The sequence below is a fragment of the Heteronotia binoei genome, chromosome 12, assembly GCF_032191835.1.
Source record: "Heteronotia binoei isolate CCM8104 ecotype False Entrance Well chromosome 12, APGP_CSIRO_Hbin_v1, whole genome shotgun sequence".
NCBI lineage: Eukaryota > Metazoa > Chordata > Lepidosauria > Squamata > Gekkonidae > Heteronotia > Heteronotia binoei.
Window position 1 is genome coordinate 1,237,110 of NC_083234.1, and position 26,506 is coordinate 1,263,615.

The 26,506-nt window shown below is 48.1% G+C and overlaps 1 protein-coding gene across 1 annotated transcript in view; it reads left to right on the forward strand.

Annotated features, from left to right (window-relative positions):
- Positions 1-10,229: 10,229 nt before the first annotated feature.
- Positions 10,230-26,506, forward strand: part of CEP164 (centrosomal protein 164) — a 119,301-nt gene continuing 103,024 nt past the window's right edge. The window contains exons 1-6 of the mRNA XM_060251327.1: positions 10,230-10,365; positions 10,464-10,575; positions 11,620-11,839; positions 21,073-21,234; positions 21,361-21,474; positions 25,009-25,089. Of these exons, the coding sequence (XP_060107310.1) occupies positions 10,269-10,365; positions 10,464-10,575; positions 11,620-11,839; positions 21,073-21,234; positions 21,361-21,474; positions 25,009-25,089 (786 nt within the window). The 5' untranslated portion in view covers positions 10,230-10,268. The remainder of the gene's footprint in view (positions 10,366-10,463; positions 10,576-11,619; positions 11,840-21,072; positions 21,235-21,360; positions 21,475-25,008; positions 25,090-26,506) is intronic.

The window sequence follows — 26,506 nt, forward strand, 5'->3', positions numbered from 1 at the left end:
TATACTCACTCTGTCTTCTGTCTTCAGGAGTTAGACTCTGCTTCACAGAAGGTTCTTCAGAAATCTTAAAGAAATTTATACTCACTCTGTCTTCTGTCTTCAGTAGTTAGACTCTGCTTCACAGAAGGTTCTTCAGAAATCTTAAAGAAATTTATACTCACTCTGTCTTCTGTCTTCAGGAGTTAGACTCTGCTTCACAGAAGGTTCTTCAGAAATCTTAAAGAAATTTATACTCACTCTGTCTTCTGTCTTCAGGAGTTAGACTCTGCTTCACAGAAGGTTCTTCAGAAATCTTAAAGAAATTTATACTCACTCTGTCTTCTGTCTTCAGGAGTTAGACTCTGCTTCACAGAAGGTTCTTCAGAAATCCTAAAGAAATTTATACTCACTCTGTCTTCTGTCTTCAGGAGTTAGACTGCTTCACAGAAGGTTCTTCAGAAATCTTAAAGAAATTTATACTCACTCTGTCTTCTGTCTTCAGGAGTTAGACTCTGCTTCACAGAAGGTTCTTCAGAAATCCTAAAGAAACTTATACTCACTCTGTCTTCTGTCTTCAGGAGTTAGACTCTGCTTCACAGAAGGTTCTTCAGAAATCTTAAAGAAATTTATACTCACTCTGTCTTCTGTCTTCAGGAGTTAGACTCTGCTTCACAGAAGGTTCTTCAGAAATCTTAAAGAAATTTATACTCACTCTGTCTTCTGTCTTCAGGAGTTAGACTCTGCTTCACAGAAGGTTCTTCAGAAATCTTAAAGAAATTTATATTCAGAAAAGGATGTTAAGAAAGGATATTAAGAAAGGATGCTTTCTCCCTTATTAGGAGGATCTATCATGAGAGTGAAGTTGCCAGCCATGGGAGGAGGTCCCTTTCCCCAGAGACAAGTGAGCAATTCTGTCCTCTCTGTAGATGAAATTCTTATTATGACCTAGGAGGCAAGGACCATTGTGACATCGAGTAGGCTGGCTTGGCTTCATTGTGATGGAACCTCATTTCTACGGGCAGTCTTGAGGCATGTGTTTTTAAAATATCATTTTAGTATTAGAATATTTATTTGTTGGATTCATTTGTACTCCATGTTTCTCCTCAATGGAGACCCAAAGCAGTGTCTATTGTTCTCTTCTTCACTTTATCTTCACGACAACCCTGTGAGAGGACTCTCAAAGCAGCTGCCCTTTCAGGGACAACTCCTATGAGAGCTATGGTTGACCCAAGGCCATTCCAGCAGGTGCAAGTGGAGGAGTGGGGAATCAAACCTGGTTCTCCCAGATAAGAGTCCACGCACTTAACCACTTCACCAAACTGGATTTTAGAGAGGCCTGGTAAGGGAAGGTCAGGCCCATCCACTATTTCAGACCTTTCTAGTGTGGTTTAGCAGTTTAGAATGTTGGACTAGTATCTGGGAAACCCGGGTTCGAATTCCCTCTTGTGCCATGGAAACTTGCTGGGCATCAGAATGGCTGCTAGTGAGTGTTGGATCTCTGACATCTTGCATTTGTCTCTGTCTCTGTCCCTGTGTCTGTCTATCCTGGTGATGAGACTGCCTTATGCACGGAACTGCCACAACACCTGTGCATTGGTCCTCCTCTTGACACTTTTGATCCCCCTAAAACTTCACCTTTTATGTAAAGCCCAAGGCCGTTTCCTGCACTAAAACTGAGCATAAACATGTGTGCATGAAATGAATGCACACACCTCCCCACAACTGATCTGTCTCTTCCCTCCATTTGCTGTCATTCTTGCATCAAATTGGATACCATCCTCCAGGAGAGAACTTTGGTTCTGGTTCCCAGTAAGAGTACCATGCATAGTGGGGGGGGGGCCGTTTGTCGAATAACAGTGGGCATTACACCAGCTGCATATGAAACGCCAAACTTCTGATTGCCAAGAAGCTTTGAGCAGAGCCTATAGGGCCCCATACCTTTAGGGGCTCGGACCAGCTCCGCCCTCCCCCCCCCCCCGTTTCCCCCTGCTTGCAGCCCTCCCAGCCTGCATGAGCAACCAGCAACTGAGCTGCTCTTTGCCTGACCTGCCTGGTGCAGCTGCTGTTGGCATTGTTGCCAAGTTTGCCTCTCCCCCACAGTTTAGTAAAAGGGGCTTTTAAGAAGGTGCCTGCAGGCTGCAGTGGGGGCTGTGGGTGGTGGGGCGGGTGCTCCGATTCTAAGTTAATTTGCATGGGTGCCCCCAAGATTTTTGACTGCCTAGGGGCCTCCACAGGGTTTAATCCGGCACTGGCTTTGAGCTCTGCAGACCATGGGTTGGATCCAGTGGATCTATCCTGCTAACCGCGGTGCTCCTCCTTGCCTGGCACAAGAAGAAGTTGGATTTATACTCCACCACTCAGGAGCCTCAGAGCACAACAGACACCCTGTGAGGTAGGTGGGGCTGAGGGAGCTCTTTCAAGAACTGCTCTTGAGAGGAACGGCTCTGAGAGAACTGGGACGGAACAAAGGTCAACCAGCAGCTGCATGTGAAGGAGGAGTGGGGGAATCAAGCCCGGTTCTCCCAGATTAGAGTCCGCCGCCCTTAAGCACTACACCAAACTGGCTCTCAAAGTTACCCAGCTGGCTGCATGCGGAGGAGTGGAGAATCAAACCCAGTTCTCCAGATTGTGTTTGTCCCCCCAGAGCAGGGGTGTCGAACTCATTTGTTATGAGGGCTGGATCAAACATAAATGAGGCCAGGTTGGGCCATGCCATGTTGGGCTGGGCCATGTGTGTACCAATTTAAGATTAGGAAGAAGAAGAAGATATTGGATTTCTATCCTGCCTTCCACGCCGAAGAGTCTCAGAGCGGCTCACAATCTCCTTTACCTTCCCCCCCCACAGCAGACACTCTGTGAGGTGGGTGGGGCTGGAGAGGGCTCTCACAGCAGCTGCTCTTTCAAGGACAACCTCTGCCAGAGCTATGGCTGACCCAAGGCCATTCCAGCAGGTGCAAGTGGAGGAGTGGGGAATCAAACCCGGTTCTCCCACATAAGAGTCCGTACACTTAATCACTACACCAAACTGGCTCAGGAAGCTGAGATATAAACTTTATAAAGGACACAGACAAAAACCACCTTAAAATAAAACATGCTTAAAACATTAGCACTCAGTCATAAAGGTGCTTTCTTTGTATCTCTCCCATGGGATCCAGGGAACTGGGCAAAGGAAGCTCTGGCTCTTTCCTTCTTTCCCCAGGGAACCAGGATGGGGAGGATTTTCAGCCAGAAGAAGGAAGAAAGGCTAGGCTCAGTAGCTCTGCTGTGCGATTGAGCAAGCCTTGCAAAGCAAGCTGTGATGCAGATGGAAGCAAGAGAGAGGGAGAAGGAAGCAGATGATGGCCAGTAGCTCAGGGGCCTGATAGGAGCCCTCTGGGGGCCTAATTCAGCCCCTGGACCGCATGTTTGACTTCCCTGCCTTAGAGTGTTCAAGCAGATGCCTGATAAGATATTATTTCCATTAAATACAATGGCTTTAAGCAGCCCGTTGCACCCCATGGATGCGGCAAACATCCTCTTCTGCAGGCAGCCATGCAATTGACAACCTCCCGAGATTGGTGATGTGTGAGGTGGGGGGTGCTGGCCGTGCTCTTGCGGGATGAACCAAGGTCGTTTCCCCTGTGTTAATTTTTCGTTTAAAACAATTTTATTGGTAACATATGGTAGCAAATCTATATCTATATCTTACAACTTAAAAAAGGAAAGATTTACCTACCCCATATCTTACTCTTTCCCCCACCCCTCCCCCCATTACTTGACCCCCGCCAGTGTTATTTACTTAAAGAAAAACAATATTAAAGGTACCCTTAACTATTAAAAAACCAAAAGTTATATTCTTGTTTTAAAAAAACTTAATCGTTATCAGATTGTCCAATGTCCTCTTATTTTCCACTCTTTTTCTACGTATCTTCTGAACTTCTTCCACTCCATCTTAAAAACTTCTAAATCATAGTCTCTTAATATTCTTGTTAATTTGTCCACTTCACTCCATGACATGACTTTTATAACCCAATCCCATTTCTCTGGTATTTTTTCTTGCTTCCACAACTGCGCATACAATGTCCTAGCAGTTGCGAGCAAGTACCAGATTAAAGTTCTGTCTTCTTTTGGAAATTTTCCCATTTGTAATCCCAACAGAAAAGTCTCTGCAACTTTGTTAAACTCATATCCCAAGTGTTAATTTTTCAAGGGGTTTTGGCTCCAGACCTAATTTTAAACAGTAGGCTTGGATTAGGCCGGGCATTAGATTCCCACCCCCCAGTTGCTGGCATGAGTTCTATTTATTTATAGAAGAAGAAGAAGAAGATATTGGATTTATATCCCGCCCTCCACTCCGAAGGGTCTCAGAGCGGCTCACAATCTCCTTTACCTTCCTCCCCCACAACAGACACCCTGTGAGGTGGGTGGGGCTGGAGAGGGCTCTCACAGCAGCTGCCCTTTCAAGGACAACCTCTGCCAGAGCTATGGCTGACCCAAGGCCATGCTAGCAGGTGCAAGTGGAGGAGTGGGGAATCAAACCCGGTTCTCCCAGATAAGAGTCCGCACACTTAACCACTACACCAAACTGGCTCTCCTATACAGTGCCCTCAATGTATGCCATGCTTTACGAAGGATGAGAGGACAGATCCAGGCCCTGGGAGCCAGCAGTCTGTATTATTTAATTCATTAGCACACACACCCTTCTCCCTAATGGGGATCCAAAGTGGCTTACAACATTCTCCTCTCCTCTGTTTTATGCCCACTGCAAGCCTGTGAGGAAGGTGAGACTGAAAGCGTATGGCTGACCCAAAATCTCCCAGGGAGCTTCCATGGGACGAGTCGGGATTCACACCCAGGTCTCCAAGATACTAGTCTGACACTCTTAACCACTACATCACACTGGCTTTCTGTGAATTAATGAAAAGGTAAAGGTAGTCCCCTGTGCAAGCACCAGTCATTTCCGACTCTGGGGTAGTGTCGCATCGAAACGTTGCCACGGCAGACTTTTTCACGACTGGTTTGCCCTTGCCTTCCCCAGTCATCTATACTTTCCCCCCAGCAAGCTGGGTACTCATTTGACTGACCTTGGAAGGATGGATGGCTGAGTCAACCTGTAGCCAGCTACTGGAACCCAGCTTCTTCTGGGATCGAACTCAGGTCATGAGCAGAGAGCTCAGGTTGCAGTACTGCAGCTTTACCACTCTGTGCCCACGGGGCTGCTCTTTTCTGCGAATACTGTACTGCAGTATACAAGAGATGACAAAACAGTGGTAGCGATGTGAGAAACGGGCGATAGGTATGTGTTCTTTCCAATTGCATGCATTTAGCCCCCCATTTCAGTATGCTCAGAGGCTGGGGTTAGAGTGGGGCAGGCTAGTACCATTTTCATAGACAGCTTACCTCGCAGTCAGGATTTCCCACCATCTGCGCCGAAGTTACAGGAAGTGCTGCGGCTTCTGCATAGCAAACGTAAAGCGCTAAAACCCAGTTTACGTTTGCTACGCAAAAGCCGCGGCACTTCCTATAACTCCGGCGCAGATGGTGGGAAATCCGACCGGACGCTGCGGAGGGAACAGGATTGTGACTGCGAGGTAAGCTGTGTGCGAAAACGATCTAGTTTAATCCTCAACAACCTGTCAGATCATACATGGCCTGCAAAGCCTGCAAGGAAGGAATGTGCCATCAAGGCTACTGTCCTCTGGGGTAAGATTGATTTCCCCCATCTTGGATTCTGACCCAAAGTTTTAGGCATTAACAAGCTCATGGCCAGTTCTAGACTGTCTGGCACCCTAAGCAAGGCTAACTTCTGGCACCCTTCTGGGGAGGGATGGTGGCTCAGTGGTAGAGCATCTGCTCAGTAAGCAGAAGGTCCCAGGTTCAATCACTAGCATCTCCAAAAAAGGGTCCAGGCAAATAGGTGTGAAAGACCTCAGCTTGAGACTCTGGAGAGCCGCTGCCAGTCTGAGAAGACAATATTGACTTTGATGGACCAAAGGTCTGATTCAGTATAAGGCAGCTTCATATGTTCATATGTTCACCCTCCCTTGCACTGAGAAGGTCACCAAGTCACATGGGGGGTTTCCCAATTTGGGCCAGTCCTGAGCAAGCTCCATCTGCAAAGGTAAAATGCTAGATGGGAGACAAAGGAAAGGGGCAGTTGGTTCTTTGGGGCCCCATCCTTATGTTTCTCCACCAATGGGGTGTAGTGGTTAAAGTGTTGGACAGTGACAAAGTAAGGTTGCCAACCTCCGGGTGGTGACAGAAGAAAACCCGAAGGTTCCGTGATAACCAGCCTCCAAAGAAGCAATAAGACAACTATACAAATTTACAAAACAAACCTCTATAATATTCAAAACACTCTCAGACAAACCATCTTATAGATATACCCCGATATACAGAACACCTGAAGTGAAAGCAAAGGAAGGACAGTCTTTGAAAGTTCACGAGAAACAGTCCAACGCAGACAATAAGAAGTCCTTCCACATTCAAAGGAATCCTCAGTCCAGTTGCTCCTGAGGAGTCCTCGTAGTTATCGGAATGGTTTCAATTCCAAATGTATTAAGTGCTAGGGTTGCCAAGTCCAATGCAAGAAATATCTGGGGACTTTGGGGGTGGAGCCAGGAGACATTAGGGGTGGAGCCAAGATCAAGGCTGTGACAAGCATCATTGAACTCCAAAGGGAGTTCTGGCCATCACATTGAAAGGGACGGCACACCTTTTCAATGCCTTCCTTCCATAGAATTGGACCCCCTGGTCCAATCCTTTTGAAACTTGGAGGGTATTTTGGGGAGAGGCACTAGATGCTGTACTGAGAATTTGGTGCCTCTACCCAAAACAACAGCGCCCCCAGAGCCCCAGATACCCGCAAGTCAATTCTCCATGAGTTCCCAGCAGACATTTCCCTCCCCTCCCCCTACTTTCTGACAACACTGAAGCGGGGGGGGGGGGGGAGGGCCTCCAAACCAGGGGATCCCCTGCCCCCACCTGGGGGTTGGCAAACCTATTAAGTACACAGCATCACACAGCGACGAGGTAATACTTTATATTCCCTCATTTTCACTCGAAGCTTTCAACAACTGTATCAGAGCATGACAAGAGTTCAATAGTTTGCACACAGTTACATTCTTTAAAAAGGTAAAGGTGCAAGCACCAGTCATTTTCGACTCTGGGGTGACGTTGCTTTCACAACGTTTTCACGGCAGGCTTTTTATGGGATGGTTTGCCATTGCCTTCCCCAGTCATCTACGCTTTCCCCCCAGCAAGCTGGGTACTCCTCTTACCGACCTCGGAAGGATGGAAGGCTGAGTCAACCTTGGGCTGACTACCTGAAACCAGCTTCCGCCAGAATCAAACTCAGGTCGTGTGCAGAGGGCTCCAACTGCAGTACTGCAGCTTTACCACTCTGCGCCACGGGACTCTTTTACAGTTAAGTTACAATTTTCCAAAAGTCTTATATAGTTGCCTTATTGCTTCTTTGGAGGCTGGTTATCATGGAGCCTTAGGGTTTTCTTCTGTCACTCTCTGCCAAGATTCTCTGTTTGTTGCACAAACCTCCAGCTGGTGACTGGAGATCCCCCACCATTACAACTGATCTCCAGGTGACAGAGATCTGCTCGCCTGGAGAAAATGGACGCTATGGAAGGTGGACTCTGTGGCATTATACTTTGCAGAGGTCTTTCCTCTCCCCAAATCCTGCCCTTCTCAGGCTGCACCCCCCCCCAAAAAAAAAAATAAATAAATCTCCAAGTGTTTCCCAACCAAGAGATGGCAACCCTAATGATCTGAGAGTCCTGGGTTCAAATTCCCACTCTGTCACAGGGTGACACTGATATTTTCCAGCCCAGACTTAGCAACCCTACATTATATCCTTCTGAGGTCTCTTGGGTCAAGGAGGGAGGTTTCTGGGAGAATGTACCTGTCATCTAAGATCACTGCAAACCAGGGCTTGCTGGTTTGGGGGGGGGGGGGTTGGAGCAGGAACACACAGGAACGCAGTTCTGGCTGGCTTGGTGTCAGGGGGTGTGGCCTAATATGCAAATGAATTCCTGCCGGGTTTGTTTCTACGCGTGACAACACTTTTGTGGCAAGAGTGGCTGGCAAATAGGAAAGTGGCACTTAGCACTTAGGGGGGGGGGAGGCCTTCTTAGGGCTGTGTACTCATAAAATCAAAACCTGCCATCTAGCAACTCCAGTTTCTGACCCCCAACCACCTCCCTGAATAACAAGACTGCTCTTTGCAACATGGCTCTTACTCTGCACAATCTGTGCTGCAATGCTCGCTACTCCTAGGGAAAAGGAAGGACAGCTGTGGGAGGACCCCAAAGCTTCACTCTTTGACCTGCCAAACCCACCAGGCCTCTGAGACGTAGGAGGCAGGAGGCATCTTTGCCCACACCGCTTGGCAGGCTGTGGCCCAAGAACTGGTGGTGGTCTTTGAAGCAAAGAATTCTAATCCTGCACCCCCACAAAATCACCTGCTCTGGCTGCATTGGCCGGCTGTGTAAGCAAGCAAGGGAGCCTGTGGACAAAGAAGGCCCACCTTGGGAACGCACCTCTTTGCTTCTTCTGGCCCCCAGATCACAAGGGCCCAGACGGGTGCAGCCAGGCTCTCTCTCTCCTCCCCCTCCCAAGCCAAAGCCAAAGTTAGGAGGGGTCCCAAACACAGGGGAAACCCCCCAGACCTTTCCTGAGGGACACACACAGCCATGCCAACTCATGGCAGAGCAAAGCCAAGTGGGATCCCAAAGGAAAAGTCATCTTCCCTCATTCACAAGTGTTTGAGAAGAAGCAGCAGCAGCAGCAACCAGAAAGGGGGTTTCTGGAATGTTCCCCCTAGGTGCTGCCCTGAGGGTGGGGGGAGCAGGGAAGCAGAGTTAGCCAGACTGCGGGCACCACCGAAGGGTGGAGGGAGGCAGGCAGACAATTAGGTTGCCAATCCCCAGGTGGGAATTGAAAACACAGAGAGGTCACTGTAGATTGCAAAATAGAAACAACCCATAGGGTTATAGTGACCACAATTACTAAAATTTCATGTACTATAATTTCAGATTTGTAGGTGAAATGCAAAAGCACACTTTCATTAAGTTATGGAACACTCTCAAAATTGTCTTAACACACTAGAAGTTCACAATACAAAGTAGAGTCCCATTGTCACAGGAGGTCGACTTCATATCCTGCTTTGAAGTTCCTTCCAGCAAGATACACTCCACAGTCTTTTTTCAGAGCTGTAAGGTAAGTAGTGTCCAAAATAATTCATAAAATTTACAACCATAAGATGGTACAATTATTACAATCATAAAATACTGAGGTTTCCATTCCATACCCAATTAATTCATAATCATCATAAATTCATATTTATTTACACTATTCCAGTAATTTCAACCACAATCCTTCAATTATTCTACTGAAACATAATATAAGCCATTTACTATACTGTAACAATGGGACTCTACTTTGTATTGTGAACTTCTAGTGTGTTAAGACAATTTTGAGAGTGTTCCATAACTTTATGTATGTGTGCTTTTGCATTTCACCTATAAATTTGGAATTAGAGCGCATGAAATTTTAGAAAAAATTGTGGTCACTATAACCCTCTGAGTTGTTTCCATTTAGCAATCCCCAGGGGATCCCCCGGTTTGGAGGCCCTCCCCCCACTTCAGGGTCATCAGAAAGCAGGGGGAGGGGAGAGAAATGTCAGCTGGAACTCTATTATTCTGTATGGAGACTTATTCCCATTGGAAATGATGGAGAATTGATCTGCGGGTACCTGGGGAGGTGCTGTTTTCTGAGGTAGAGGCACCAAATTTTCAATATAGTATTCAGTGTCTCTCCCCAAAACACCTCTCAATTTTCAAAACGATTGGACTGGGGCGTCCAATTCTATGAGCCCCCAAATAAGTGCCCCATCCTTCATTATTTCCAATGGAGGGAAGGCGTTGAAAAGGTGTGCGGTCCCTTTAAATGTGATGGCCAGAACTCCCTAGGAGTTCAATTATGTTTCTCACACCCTTGCTCCTGGCTCCACCCCAAAGTCCCTAGATATTTTTTGACTTAGACTTGGCAACCTAGCAAGCGGCGGGAGAGAGAGTGTGCCGCTCTAGGCTGCGCTCGGAAGGGCCTCCTCCTCTTCCTGCTCCGTCTCCGGGGCAACGCCAAGTCAGACGCCTCAGCTGCCCGCCCGCCCGCCCGCCACCTCCTGGGGTGGGGGGAGGAAGAGCGAGAGGGCCGCTCTAGGCCGCGCCCGGAAGTGCCTCCCCTTCCTGCTCGTCTCCGGGGCAACGCCAAGCAGAGGCCTTCGCTACCCGCTCGCCATGGCTGGTCCTGCCGCCGCCGCCGCCGCCATCCGGATCGGGGACCAGCTCATCTTGGAGGAAGACTACGACGAGACCTACATCCCCAGCGAGCAAGGTGTCCCCTCCCCTCCTCGCCCTGCCGGGGGTGGGGTGGGGGTCCGGGCCCTCCTCCTCCCGCTGACGGCCGCCTCTCTCCTCTCCGCCCCGCTGCAGAGATCTTGGAGTTCGCGCGGATGATCGGGATCGAGCCGGCCCACGAGCCGGAGCTGATGTGGCTGGCGCGGGAAGGCATCGTGGCGCCTCTGCCGGCCGAGTGGAAGCCCTGGTGGGTGCGGGGCGCTGCGGACCCTCCCAGGGGAGCCTTGGGGGCTGCCCCCGTCCTCCAGGCAACAAAGCCACTGGGAGGGAGGGAGGGAGGGAGGGGGCGCTGAAGACGCAAAAAGAAGCTCCAGCCGCTGCCCGGAGGGGAAGGTGGGCTCTGGATTTTTCTGATTCAGTACCTGGTTAGCGACATCTGAGGTCCAGAATCTTTTTATATAAGACTCTTTGGCTTCTTTTTGATACACAACCCTTTCACATGCTGTCACTATCTTTTTACTCCTCCAAAATAAAGAAATCAAGTCACAATCAATGTTCCCTCTAAGATGCAGAATTTTGTGAGCTCCTGGCATTAAAGTTGTGAGCTACTGCATAAATTATTGTGCTCTGGGGTCATCCTTCCTGAGCTAAGACACAAATGTGTGAGCTGGAAGCTAAAAGATTGTGAGCTAGCTCACACTCACTCAGCTTAGAGGGAACACTGGTTATGATGTCTGTTTCTCACTGCACACGTTTGTAATAGATGTGAAGAATCAAAGAAGCTTCTCAAACCAGCTTTTCCAGTAAGCATCTTTGGTTGACCACTTCTAAAAAAGGTAACGGTAGCCCCCTGTGCAAGCATCAGCCGTTTCCGACTCTGGGGTGATGTCACATCATGACATTTTCATAGTAGTTTGTGGGGTAGTTTGCCATTGCCTTCCCTAGTCATCTACACTTTCCCCACAGCAAGTTGGGTACTCATTTTACCGACCTCAGAAGGATGGAAGGCTGACTCAGCCTTGAGCTGGGTATCTGAACCCAACTTCTGCCAGGATTGAACTCAGGTCGTGAGCAGAGCTTGGTCTGCAATACTGCAGCTTACCACTCTGCGCCACTTGTACATAAATGTAATTCCTATGCTGGCACTCAATCTGCTTTCCCTGTCTCTCACAATGTAAGATACTGTTCCAGATCCTGCAAGTTGGGCACTACTTTCAGAGTGGGTCCGTAATGTGAGTGAGTAATGGTTGCTCTGCTCTTTCAGTGTGTACATGTGTCTGCCTTTTGACAGTCAGGACATCACTGGTGACATCTATTATTTCAACTTTGCCAATGGTCAGTCAACATGGGATCACCCGTGTGATGAACATTACCGGCAGCTTGTGGTCCAGGAGAGAGAGAAGCTTCTGGGACAAGGAGGAGGTGTCAAGAAGAAAGAGTACAAGAAGAAGAAGAAGGAGAAGAAAGATAAAAAGGAAAAGAGAGAGAGAGACCAGTTGAAACGTGCAGTTGTGAGTATTTTGGTGGCTCAGCAGACGAACTACTGGGTATTGGGGAAGCGTGAGTTTCTCACATCTGCTCTTCTCTCCGTTGTCACTGGCCTCCTTTACTCCAACACTCTTTTGAGTTTAGTTGGAAAGCTTACTCGTTGCTTTCCACATGAAGCTCCCATGCTCTGAAGTGCTTGTCCAGCCGAGAAGCTGTTCTTTTCTGCTTGCAGGGCCAGAAAAGAAGCCCAGATCTTCCAAAATCTCTGCTTTGATCAATAGTAGCTACAGTTCTGGGGCCAAAACAGGCTGGAACTGTTGTGAGTCATTTCACAGTGTGGATTGTTTAGTCTGCCCATCTCAAGAGCAGGTTGCTTTTGAATGGAGAGCACAATGGTCAGCAACCCAAAGAGTCACACATGTCTCCATGGAGAGATGTTCTCCAGCAATATTCCCGGGAGTGGGAAGGGGACCGGGCAGAATGCTGGGGGGAGCAGCAGTTAGAAGGAGGGTTGTCTGTGGGCCCTGCTTGTGGATTTTTTCCTGTGGCATTTGACTGGCCGCTGTTGGGAACAGAATGTTGGACTAGATGACGACTGAACTTATCCAGAATGGTCCCTCTTACATTCCCATAACCAACTAATCATTTTGTGAGTTTTGGTTGAGGGGTGGGGTTGTAGGGGCTCCAGGCTCACACTGTTGCAAGCACTAGTATAGGCAGGCACATCTGTCCACATAGAGTACATCTTCCTAGTTGGAGTGTGATCAGTATCTGCTTCTCTTGAGTTTGTACATGCATAATTGAAATGTTTCCTGATGGTATTTGTCTGATTAGGAGGTCCAGTCTGAGCCGGGGATCCTTCCTTCAACATCCTTTTATAGAGTTTCATCCCCCGTCCTGTTGTCAGAGCGCATGAGCCCTGACCTAGAGCAGGGTAGCGTGATTGCAAGAAATGAAGGCTTCTTGAGAAACCGAAAGGCCAAGGCATCAGGGATGCTTCTAGACTCAGTTGACCGGCCCCGGCTGTTCTCTGGCCCTGCCCCGAGCAAGCTGCAGCCTCTTCAGACCGCAAAGACAAACAGGACTCACCAAATGCTTGCAGATGTGGAAAAGATTCTTGGAAGAACTTCTTGTAATAAACTGGACACTGGTTACCAGCCACGTGAAGTTCTGGGAGCAGAAAGGAGTGATGCTACAGCGTTTGCCTTTTCAGACTCTGAACCTGAGGATCTGGATAATACTAAGGTCACAAGGCACATTTTCCAAACACCCATGGAATCCTTTCAGATTGTGGAGGGCACTAAAACTGTGCTAGATCCCGGTCCTTCTGAGGACCGAAAACTCTTTCTCAAGGGAGAGAATCTAGACAAAGACCAGGGGTGCAACTGGCGGGGAGGGCTTGCTGATGCCCTGACTGGACAAAGGGGGGCAAAAGAGTCCGGCAGCTGGATGGTGAGGGATGGGGGCTTTTTCCATGCCTTGGGAAATGAAGTGCTTTCTCCCAATGCCTCTTCCCCCAAATTCAGCCTTGAGACTCTCGATGGACAGGAAGACATCCATTCTCCACAGAGTGGACAGAGGCTTCTCAGCAGAATGGTAGACAGCATAAGGGAGAGGATACTTCCAGCGCAGGGCGCCAGTCAGATGGCTGAACTCAGCAAGAGTAGCCACTCAAGTGGCAAGAGTGGGAGAGAGAGTGCTCTGCGGGCTGAGCCTGAAATGCCTGGTGTCTGGGCTCAAGGCCATAACCACCTCCCTTTGGAGATTTCTCAAAGGACTGTGCTTTTTACTGAGCTTGGAGTTAATGAGGAAGCCTGTACAGATCTTCCGATGCCGCCCAGAGTGGAAAAGGCCAGTGGTGCAGGTCCCAGTTGTGGCAGCAGCAGCAGCAGCATGATGAGCAGCTTGGCAGACCACTTGGATTCCCAGATCTTAGGAGAAGTGGACAACTTCTCCTGGGACCTACAGAGCTCTCATGAATCCGATAATCAAACAGATCAACAGACTTCACCAGCAAAGAGACCTTTTCTGGACTCTCTGCATGCACAGCCTCTGAACTCTCTGGATAAGTCAGGAAGCGAGTTCTCCTCCGAGAAGCAGAAGTTCTGCCAGCCTGTGTTTCATATGAGGAAGAGATCCAGAGGAGCAGGTCAAGCTGTGTCTGAGCCCCTCGAGCAGCAGCAGCAAGAATGCAGCAGAGAGCCAGGTCTAGAGCAGTCAAGTGGTTGCGTGAGTTTGGCTCAGGAAGGGCCCGAGGAAGCAGATGGAGGGCCAAGGCAAACCACTGCAACCCTTGAGAGGGGGGGACTGCAGAATCCAGGCGAGCATCAGGTGTGCATATCTCAAAATAGGCATGCAGAAGCCAGTTCAGTCCAGGACAGGAAATGGACAGAGAATGACTGCAAACCTGGGTGTTCACCAGAAGGAGTCAGTAAAGAGGTAGGCAGCATAGATTTATTTCCTGACTCCATTTTTGTTCCATCCTTTTTCTGTGGAGCTCAGAGTGGCTCACTGACACACACCCCTCCCCCCCATGTGTTCACAGTAACTGGGCAGCAGAGTGCTAGGCTCAAGACCCCCTCTAAAGGTTAGGGTTACTGCATCACCCCATTTGCCAGAGCCTGGACCCTGGGTCACTAGGCTACTTGACAAAATGGTCTCAGGTGCACTGGAAGAGCCTCTGCCTGGTGCATGAAAGAACCAAGATTGTGACTGGGGGGGTATGGCGATGTGGAGGTAGAGCAGACAGAGGTCACCTGTAAAGTTTATAATATAGTAAATAAATTTATTGATAATTTTAAAGCTGGTTATCCTGTGGCACTGATACATTTCCGTAATCCCACAAGGTTTAGGATTATTTTCAAGCAGTGAGGCAGAAAGGAGAAAAGAACCATGGGTTTGAGAGCCACAATGTATAGAGACACAACCATTACTAATGATTGTCATGTTGCTCAGTAAGCCATAGAGATTTTGCAGCCTGAACACTGGCTGTTGCAAAACGTTTATTAGGAGGTGGAAAACATTCAGCTTTGTCATAAGGGATCACTCAATGCAATTGTTCCAGCACAACTGTTCACCTATATTAGGGGTGGCCAATTATGTTTAAATAAAAGCGACATAGAATAAACGTCAGATGTTTGAAAGGCACAAGACATGAACATCAGAAGTTTGAGAGCTGGAAGGAAGGAAAGAAGGTAAATGGAGGGAGGGAGGGAGAGGTGGAAAGAAAGCAACTTTTTAAATGCATTCTCAAAGCCATCAGCTGGTTTATATATATTGTGGTTAATAGCCACGGATGGACCTCTGCTCCATATTTTTATCCAATCCCTTCTTAAAGCTGGCTATGCTTGTAGCCACCACCACCTCCTGTGGCAGTGAATTCCACATGTTAATCACCCTTTGGGTGAAGAAGTGCTTCCTTTTGTCCATTTTAACCTGACTGCTTAGCAATTTCATTGAATGCCCATGAGTTCTTGTATTGTGAGAAAGGGAGAAAAGTACTTCTTTCTCTACTTTCTCCATCTCATGCATAATCTTGTAAACCTCTATCATGTCACCCCGCAGTCGACATTTCTCCAAGCTAAAGAGCCCCAAGTGTTTTAAACTTTCTTCATAGGGAAGGTGTTCCAAATCTTTAATCATTCTAGTTGCCCTTTTCTGCACTTTTTCCAATGCTATAATATCCTTTTTGAGGTGTGGTGACAGAATTGTACACAGTATTCCAAATGAGGCCACACCATCGATTTATACAGGGGCATTATGATACCGGCTGATTTGTTTTCAGTTCCCTTCCTAATAATTCCCGGCATGGCGTTGGCCTTTTTTATTGCAATCGTACACTGTCTTGACATTTTCAGTGAGTTATCTACCATGACCCCAAGATCTCTCTCTTGGTCAGTCTCTGCCAGTTCACACCCCATCAACTTGTATTTGTAGCTGGGATTCTTGGCCCCAATGTGCATTACTTTGCACTTGGCCACATTGAACCGCATCTGCCACGTTGACGCCCACTCACCCAGCCTCAACAGATCCCTTTGATCCCTGAAATTTCTGAGCTTTTCTTTTAGGAAAGATTAAATTATGTTATGAAGCTTCAGTTACTTCATGTGGGGGGGAGATATTATAAATGCTCATCAGAAAACTGAAAAGAAAAAAAACTTTGGAACTCCTTTTGTAAGGGGTTCATTCTATATATAGATTTGCAGGGGAACAGTAGGATTGAGGTCTCTTTCTCAACATTTTCAACTCTGTATGTTTATTTAGAAACATTCTGCTATTAAGAAGAGCCATGTTATCTCTGCAGACATAAAGTCATAGTTTTGAGAACTGCAAAATCAAGAATCTGTGATGTCTTCGAGATCAGGGGTCCTCAATCCCCAGGCCTTGGTCCAGTACCGGGCCGCAGCCTGTTATTAACTGGGCTGTGCAGCCTCGCCCCCCCCCCCCCCCCGCGTGGCACCTCCTCCTCCCGTTTTCACAGTGTTAAGGCTGGGGAAGGGGCCGTGAAGCATCTTCCGGGCTCTGTAAAAGCTGAGCCCCCCCACCGATCAGCTGATCAGTGGGGAAACCAGGTAGTGAAACTGCAGCAGCAATGGCCAGTGGCCTGCTGAAAAAGCCGCGCTGCCCTTGCCTCCTTCCCACTTCCTTTCCCCTGCCCAGGAAGAAAGTGGGAAGGAGGCAAGGGTAGTGCGGCTTTTTCAGTGAGCTGCTGCTGCCACAGTTTCACTGCACGGTTTTGCTGGGGGGTGGGGTGGGCTAAGCCTTTACAGAGCCCGGAAGGCACTTCATGGCCCCTTCCCCAACCTTAACATTGCAAAAATGGAGGGAGGAGGCGGAGGCGCTGTGGGGGAGGGTGGCAAGGTTTCGTGGTGCCGCAGGGGGGCCGAATTCGATGTCCCCACCCTGTGGGCCCTGGGGCTGTGGTGGGCCAGCTGGCCTTGGGGCTAGTCCCTGGCGCCAAAAAGGTTGGGGACCACTGTTCTAGATAGAAAAACTACCCAAAATAATCTTACGGAAACTTCTGGGAGATCCTGGCATTGGGGCCTTAATGAGTGAACAAATGGGATTTGTTTGCCATTTTTAAAATACGTTACATGATTATGCCGTCTGCTGCCATCATCTCGACATGCTACAGAATATTAGTTGCATTTCCAGGGCAGGAAACCGAATCATGACGGGAGGGATGCTGCAGGTTGTGTTTCTAATGACACACTGTCTGATTTGTCTTGGGTATGAGTTTTCCATAAGGAGAGACAAAAAACCCACTGCTTTTTGTCTTTGTTACTTGAATCTTTAGGTGACAAACTCTGTGATTTTGTCTCTAAATTAAAATTACCTTGGAAAATGTTTTTTTTAGCTCCCCACTAAATCAATTCTGCTGGTCTCTTCCCTTGGAAATTGAATGCAGAGTAAAGCAAGTCCTGTGGTGCCTTCAAGACCTACAAAGCTGTCATGAATCTTTAGATGCAGTGGAGTGTATATTTCTTAGGTCAAGGCTTTTCTGTTTGCAATGGGGGAGGCTGGTATAACATGGCTGGAATTAGCCTTGCTTTGCACCATACCCTTCCTCCTTTCTGTTATGAATTTGAAAACTTTGTCTCCTGATGGTGATCTACTATAATACATCTGATGAAATGGGCTCAGACAAACGTAGAAGATGCTGGTATAAATTTTTAAGTCTCTGAGCCACCACTGGACTCTTGTGTTATTTTGCTGCTTTATGCTAATATTGACTGCCTACCCTAAATTGTCAGTATGGGCATTGCAGTCACATCTGTCTTATGCAAAGTGTCTGTAAGAGGCACAGAATTTTGGGAGGAAATAGTGGTTGATGGAGTAAGGGTGTCTTTTAGGAATTTGTGTATTTGCTTTTTTCTCTGCTAAGGGTAGAGGCTTTCTTTGGATGCATGTATGTGTGTTGCCCCAGATGACGTATCTGGGTTTGTCAGGACTGCAAGAACCAAGCTGGTGAGTTGACTTTTGCTTTGTACATTGTACAAGCTGGTGTAAGTCCCCACCTGCCCTGAACCCCTAAATGTTGGGACTGTCAAGTAACTGCACCAAAGCATCCACTCGCCCTGGGTAAATGCTAGTTGGACTCATTTGAGGACTCCTTTTCCTCCTTCCTCTGCCTGTGAGGGCTCCTCTCACATTGATAGCTCCATCTCCATTACAGCATGGGGACAGGGCAGATCCTCCGAAGGACTGGCTACCATAGCTCTGTTCAACAACTCAAGTCCCAAAGGGAAAATACAGAGAGCCAGGAGCTCCGTGAAAGGGGCACAAACCCACAATTTCTGTCCACCACCAGGCAGTTAACTGCACTTGTGCTTATCCCCCCTCCACCACCCATGGCTTGGTAGTCTCTGCTAGTTTGATTGTTCAGAAGGCTTTGAGGCGTAAGGAAGGGTGCATCCCAGAGACTGTGCGGAGTCTTGCACCAGAAGGATGACATAATGCTGTCATTAGGAGTGTTTTTTTTACCCTCCTCTGTATTGTATTTGGATACAAAAATGATATATGTATGTGTATCTATAGGTGACCTCGCCCTGGCCTGGATTATTGCCCAGCGACAAGCCCAGCGATCTCATCAGATCTTGGGAGCGAGGCAGGGTCAGCTTTTGCAAGGGAATACCAGCAGTCGGGAGGCTGGGGCAGGCTTTATTCAGCCCCCGCTCTGAATATCTTCCATGCCCCCAGTAGGGGTCAATCACCAGAGGGAAAAATGTAATTGTATAAGTAGCTGCTACTGTTACGTGTTTCTCAACATGAAGAAGAGGGGGGGGGGTGCCTTTGCTGGAAAAAATCATTCTGCCTTGTATGAAAATGTGTTTTAGGCTATAGATGTGTTTGAGTACTGCAAAAGATAGTAACTTTTACTGCCACAAGCAAAAATTATGGGAACATTATTTTACTGCAGGGTACATTAAAATGTGACTTGGGGTAGAAATATATTCCAGAGTAGCATTTACTTAATCCCCCCACCCGCCCCACACAGATTTACTGGCTGGTTGATTACACTTTGGACTTTGCATAGTTTCTAGGCTACTGAATGGTGCTTTTAGAGTCTTTGCACCTTCCTGGTTTGTTAGGAAGCTGGTGGCAGCCGACCAAAGGTCTAAGGGCATTTCTTTTTTTTGGATGATGCTTCCGTGCTAGACCCATTTCAGTCTGGCTTCTGCCCAGGTCATGGTACAGAGACAGTACTGGTTGCCCTCATGAATGATCTTTTGAGACTTCTGGATTGGGGTGGCAGTGCTGTTGTTGTTAGACCTGTCAGCTGCATTTGATACAGTTGACCATCAGCTACTGTTATGCTGCCTTTCCGACTTGGGGATTCAGGGGTCTGCCCTTCAATGGCTTCCCTCTTTTCTCCAAGGCTGAGGACAAAGGGTGGCAATAGGGGAGCAATCGTCCCAGAGATACTCACTTGTATGTGGTGTGCCTCGGAGGCAGTTCTCTCCCCGATGTTGTTTAACATACGTGCCCCCTTGCCCAGATTGTCCGGAGATATGGGCTGGGGCGTCACCAGTACACAGATGACACCCAGCTCTATCCACTGATGGGAGACCAGTCCAGCTGTGCTCCGGAAGATCTGGACCTGCCATTGCAAGCTGTAGTGAAATGGCTCAGGCAGAGTCGACTGAAATTGAATCCAGTGAAGACAGAGGTCCCTTGCCTTAGTCACAGCTGCCTGGGTTGAGAGATCCCTTTGCCAGCCTTTGATGGGATGCCACTGGTGCCAGTGTCGAGAGTGCTCCTGGAACCTTCATTGACAATGGCGGCCCAGGTAGCAGCCACTGCCAGATCTGCATTTTATCATCTTAGGTGCATAAGGCAGTTGGTTTCATACCTGGAGCGCAGCGACTTAGCAATAGTGATCCATGCATCAGTCACCTCGAGAATAGACTACTGTAATGCCCTCTACATGGGGCTGCCCTTGACTCAACTCCGAGGCTGCAACTGATGCAAAACACAACAGCCAGGTTGTTATTGGAGCTGCCTGTTTGGGAGCACATCCAATCTGCACTGGAAACGATACACTGGTAGCCTGTGGTATTCCAGATTTGTTTCAAGGTACTGGTCATAACCTTTAAAACCCTATATGGCCTGGAACCTGCCTACCTTCGGGACTGCCCCAGAGAGCACCACGTTCAGGGTCCCAAAATCTTCTTCAGATCCCCAGACTGAAAGAAGGTTGATTGTCCACCACTAGAGCCCCCGCTCTGTGGAATGCCCTCCCCGAAAATATCAGAGCCCTGAGAGACCTGCCACAGTTCTGCCAGGCTTGCCTGTGAAACCGAACTATTTAAGCTTGCCTTCAGCAGTTAAGGGGAGGTAGCAAATGCCCCACAGCACTGACAATCCCATTGGACAAATACAGATATTCAGAACTATCGATGTGCATCTTGGATTTTATGGTTAAAAATGCGTGAGATTGATTTTATTATATGTTGTTTTTAATATTCGATGTGGTTTTAAACTGTTGTTAGCTGCCCTGAGCCTGTTAGGGGAGGGCGGGATATAAATTTGATAAAATAAAATAAATAAAAATAAATTTAAATATCCCCTTTTTACAGTCTGCTGAGGTCTTATAGAGCATCACAGAATTGGAAGGGTCTCTAGAGGCCATCTTGTCCAACCCCCTGCTCAATGCAGGATCGGCCTAGAGCATCTTCGACGAGGGTTTGTCCAGCTGCTCTCTGAAGACTGCCAGTGGGGGGGGGGCGGGGGAAGCTCACCACCTTCCTCAGTAGCAGATGCCACTGGACAACTCTTACTGTAAAAATGTTTTCCCTAATATCCATCAGGTATTTCCCCGCCCTTCATTTAAACCCATGATTGTGAGTTCTCTCCTCTGCTGCCAACAGGAACAGCTCCGAGCCCTCCTCCTCTAAGTGCAGGCCCTTCAGAGTCCCTCAGTCTTTCTGCAAAGGGCTTGGCCTCCAGGCCCCTGATCATTCACATCGCTCTTCTCTGCATCTGCTCCATTCTGGCCACATCTAGAATATTAACTGCTTTCAGAGACATGCCTATCGCTAAGGAGTCTAAGACTTTAGATGTGACTTAAAAACAAATTTTAAAAATCCATGGCCAGTATGGCTATCAGTTATTAGGCATAATACCGTAACAAAACCTCAGTGTTCAAGGGGAGTCCGCTTCTGGTTCCCAGTTAGCTGGAAGAAATATGGGGAGGGTTGGTGCCTTCATGGCTTGCCCCCAGACCTGATTTTTGTGTCTGTCTGTCTGTCCCCAGTCTCCAGGCTCTGTACTCACTCCTGTTCACCCCCCCTTGGGTGGAAGCCTGGCTCCTTTACGTGGCTCTACAGATGCTCCTTTTGGTGTAGTCTGTGACCTGCTAAATTCCAGTGGGAGAAGCTCAGGGGGGCCCAGGGCCCAGGGCCCAGCAACTACAGTGGTGAGCATCTCCAGGTTCCAGAATGTGTTGGTGGACTTTTGCAGATGAAGATGATTTTGCTGCCCAGCTCCTTTTTCATATTGCTATTATATTACTGTACCTCCTAAATTTGTTTGCCTTCTGTAGCTCTCCCAGGCCCTCAAGTCTGCCAGCTTAAGGAATGGATCCAGTGAAGAAGCAGCAGCATCGTTAATGCAGCTGACCCTTGATGGGACAGAAAAGGAAGAAGATGGCAGTGAGGTAGGTAGAAGGTGGTGTGGCAGTGCCCAGTGAAAATAAACTCTGCAAGCTGAAGGTCTGCTGGGTTAGTCCATAGCCTAGTGGCCCTTCTTGTCTGGTGAGCCAACAGGCCAGTGACTCACCCTGGGTGGGAGCAAAGTCAACTCAAAGTCAAAGAAGAGCCCCTCTAGGGGTGTTCGCCGCTTCACTGGAGATCTGCTGGAGTGTGTAGCCTTTTCCATTTTGTAAAGTATCAAGTGGTCATGCTCTGAACACATCTACAAAAGACACATTTGTAATCTCCACTCCGCCGAAAAAAATTAACCTATGTGTAAATTCATGCACGTTTTCTAGTGACGTTCTCTGGCTATGGCCGTCTCTGGTGTGCCTATGCTCGTGCTCTCAGTAGAAGTGCTTCAAGCAAGACTTACCATCGCTCTCTGAGGCCTAATTTGAGTTTTTTTTCTGGGATGATCTCTGGTTTTCTGAAGTTTGTACTTTGATTCCATAGTTGTTGTTTATCGTCCTGGGGAATCCTTCGGGGCACCTTTGCCAAGGGGAGGTTCAGTCCCCAACATGGGAAGTTTTGCTTTTGGCAAGCGGATACTGTGAAGTTCAAGGCTTTCTTGAGTGGCACAGATTTATCGGGAGCTGTTTCAGTGGACTTCCGGCATCTTTTGAAAGAAACCCATCTTGTTGCTCCAGTTAGCGACCTGTACTGAAGTGATGAGCCTCTTAGGAGTGTCCTGGGACTTTGTGCAGCTTCCAGTGCCAGTGACTGTGGCATCCTTCTGGATTGGCAAGCTAGGATGGGCAACAGGAGCACTGAACGCAAGGGCTTCTGGTTCCAGAAGGGTATTTGCCTTGGCAGTGTGTCATGATCCTTGGCCTAATGAGGCCTGCAGGCTCCAGCAGAGTCTGTGTGAGAGTGGCTAGACGGCCTACATTTCCTAGGATCCCTTCTGTCCATCTGACTGGGTGGGCAGCAGTTTCAGAGGGGAAACTTGCCCAAAGGGGTGGGACCTGAAAGGCCAGCTAGAGAGGGAAGTGTGTTCTTTCTGGAAAAGGCTGAGCTGGGGAGAGGTTGCAGTCTGGAGGGGTTCCCTCTGTTGGAAATATGTATCTGTTTTGTATGTCCTTTGCAGTGTTCTAAAGTTCCAGTCATTAAAGAGTTAACACTGTGCCTGATTCCCTATTGTCTGCATGACCTGGGAAGAAGATACTGACAGCTGACAATCAAGATCTAGAAGCGAGGAAAACCTGTTTTGTTTGTTTGGTCAGCTAGTCAGGTGACTTCCTTTGTTCAGGCAGAGAGGTCAAGAAGGAGGAAGTAGTCTCCATTAAGCACATGATCTTCTAGTGTGAGGATGTAGTTCTATAGTGTTTGTTATTTTATCTCCCAGTACCCATTCCTTGTTTTTGCTTTAATGTTAAATGCCTCTCAATGATTATTTGATCCAGTGATCCATCGCACTGTTTGCGATAAAGAAATAGAATTTCAAACAGAATTCCCTAACACCCTCCTCCAGGGAAGGGTGAGTGAATTGAAAGCAGAAGGGAATGCTTAGTTAGTTGGATCAGGGCTGTTGTTTTCTTTGCATCGCCTTTACTGTTTCTACCTTTCACTGTTGCACTAATAATTAAGAACGTAAGAGAAGCCATGTTGAATCAGGCCAGTGGCCCATCCAGTCCAACACTCACACAGTGGGCAAAAAAACCCAAGTGCCATCAGGAAATCCTCTAGTAGGGCCAGGACAGTAGAAGCCCTCCCACTGTTGCCTCCCCCCAGCACTCCCCATACAGAGCACCACTGCCCTAGACAGAGAGTTCCAACAATATGCTGTGGCTAAGAGCCACTGATGGATCTCTGCTCCGTATGTTGATCCAATCCCTTCTTGAAGCTGTCTATGCTTGCAGCCGCCTCCATCTGTGGCAGTGAGTTCCATGGGTCAATCACATGGGCCCATATATTTGGAATCGTCACCTTTGGGTGAAGAAGTACTTCCTTGTATCCATTCTAACCTGACTGTTCAGCAATATCCTTGAGTGTCCACGAGTTCTCGTATTGTGAGAAAGGAAAAAATGTTAATCTCCACCCTCCCCTTCTCTGGCTTAAAGGAGAAAGAGGTGACCTAAAATGAGCAGGGCATATCCCCCCACCATCACACACACACTTTAAATCAGCCCTGGGCAGCTGGTGGCCTGCAGACTGTATCTTCAGGGCTCTCCTGCCTTAGCATCCTCCACCCTGCCCATCTCTTCCATCTCAAGGAGGTGCCCAAGTAGGAGTCAAAAGAGGCTGGCACCATGATGCTGCTGCTGGTTCCTTCTTCCCCAGCCTCTCCCTGTGGTGGCGCCATGAGAGGAAGCCTCCAAGATGCTGCTGGTGTCTGGTGTTGTGTCCTCTTGGGTGGCTTCCCATTGAGAAGCACCATGGAGCACCTTTGTGCCAGCCGGGGGCTTGCTGGGCCAGAAGCAGGGCCCCTGTTGGACATGTCCTACGTGCCCCTTGTGAAAGGGGATGCTCCTGGGCTTTGGTGAGTGGAAAAGAGGCAGCAGGGAGCAGGCACTGCAAAGGAAAGTGGCACTGCTCGTGGGCCTCTCTTTCTTGCGACTGTTACCCTAGACCAGGCCGCTGGCATTGGCCACATTTCACATTTCAGCTAGAGGCACATCATCAAGAAACCATATTTTGCACTCAGAATCAAATTGGAATATGGGAGACGTATTGATTAGGCACGTATCATTTCTGTATTAGAGTTCATTTTCATGTGAAGTTCCAGCTGGATTGTTGAAATGAGCTTCCTGACACAAAATGTTAAGACAGGAGCCACCATTCCTGAGGGACCCTGGTTCTTGCTGCAGGAACTGCTAGATTGTGGGGGAGGTTTTTTTAGACTTCCTGGCAACAGGCTATTTCAAGAGGTAAGCAAAAGGCAAGAAGAGGACGAAGGGATGTGCCTTCTAAAATCTGCAAGCAGAGTTAAATGTAGAAGTGATATCCTGGCTGAGCCATCTCAGACCAGAAGGGTCTGTTCAGCAGAATGCCCAACAGGGCGTTCCCAAGTATATGGACTCATATTTGATTAACCAATCAAGTTTATTCTGTATAATTTTGGGTGATGTCATTTTAGGCATAGGATGTCCTGTACCTTCTGTATTCCTCAGAGACCTGTAGGAGTTTTGAGGATTTTTCTCCTCTGTACAGTCTTTCTAATTTATTAATTAATAAATTGTTCAGTTTCCATTTCTCCCAGGACTCCAAGTGCTCTCTGAATTGGGCAGGGGAGGCAGCCTGTTTGGCTCACAGTTTGTGTGCAACATGGCTTTGGGAGCTGGGTACTCCCCAGCCAGTCTGCAGCAGGGAAGTGGGGCTGCCATGGCCAGGGAACCCAACTTGTGAGCATCTCCACTGAATCAAAGCTAACCTGTGCTAAGAAGCTGGCTAGCCCAGTGGGTTCCTAGACCAGGGCCTGTTTTGCGTTCTTCACCCCCAGCATGACTTGAGAGCAGTCCTCTGGCTAATGTGACCTCTCTTTGTTGTTGCATGTCTAGTGTCCCCGTGGGGAAGCCGGACTTCTCAAGAACCTGCATGTGGATGTTAGTGCCCTGGGCACCACCTTGGACAATGAGGAGGTATGTGCTGCTCATTTGGGAAGCATGCTGGTGTTCTGTAAAGAAAGTTTCCCGGCCAGAGCTGCTGCTCTGAAAAAGGAACAGTGTTTGGGAACATGATTCACTATATAACTGTTCTAAACCCAAAGAATTCTTTGCCTTCTGTTGGTTTTGTTGAAGTAAGAGAATTTTTATCAAATGTGAGTTAATGACATAGCTGTTTTTTTCCTTTATAAGACATCAAAAATTCCTTTTTGGGGGCCAAATTATCTAGGCTGATTAACTGTTTGTTAGCCATAAGCCACACAATACTCCTGCCTGCCGCATCGCAATCCAGATTTGAGCATCAACTGTTGTTCAGTCTCTAGAGAGATGCTGGGTCTGTACAGAAGAATGTAGACAAGGCTAAGGTTTTAGAAACTTGTACTGATGAGCAGATGGTGCAAAGTGAACACAAGGCAAGCAACAGCGATTCCACAAAAGGAACAGAGTGTGATTTGTCCTGGCCAGCGGGCCCAAAATCGATGCAGTGGAGAGAGAGAGAAGGCTCCCCTGAGTGCCCAGAGCATGCTAGCTGCCTGAAGAAGAAAGCCTTGTTTGCTACAAACTCTTCTTCATGAAGGATGGGTGGCAACTTGGTGTTCATAACCGTGGCTTCCGTGCACTGACATTAGGATTGCCCAGGAGCAGCCTGGCCACGGAGGTGAAAGTTCTAAAACTGCATCAGCAGCAGTGACCCTGTAGGCTGGCTTATTCACATCCGTTGTCCCATCCTGGTTTCTGAGAAGGTTCAGTCCTTCCCACCACTTTCAGAGGAAATGTCTTTCTTACGGCTTTACGTTGGTGTTCTCTGTCGTGTATTTTTGACTGCCTCTTGGAGCGAAGAGATTCTACGTTGGCAGTCACTTGTCTGAAAATGCGCTTGAGTGCCATGTCAGCTTCTCACGAGTTCCTGTTTTTCCCCTCCAGTCTGTAAAAGAGATTCCTTAAGGGTTTGTTCAGCCTTTCCTCCCAGTCTCTCAGTGGAACCATTCCCTTGTTCTTGCAAAGCTAATGCATAAACTTTTTGAACCAATCGTTTCAAGTCTGTTATCTTTCCTGTTCTTTAAGATAGCCTTTCTGCTTTCCATTACTTCAGCACAAAGAGTGGGTGTTAGGTGCACTGCAGTGGAATCCACCATTGACCAAATTCCGTGCAGCTGGTGGTCCCCTCTCCCAGTCTTCTGTCTTTCCACAGTCGAGTATGCAATTTCCACCTGCCTCTCCTGGTATGCCCCAAGAAGAGCTCTTTGCTCTGAACATAAGAAGCTGTCCTTTTGCCCTGGCTTCTCCAGGTGGAACTCTTTGCTGCAGAACACCTGTGCCCTTTCCACAGGGCATGCAAGGCAGAGATGTTCTGCCAGGCTTTGGGTTGAGGCAGTGACAGGACATTGAGTAG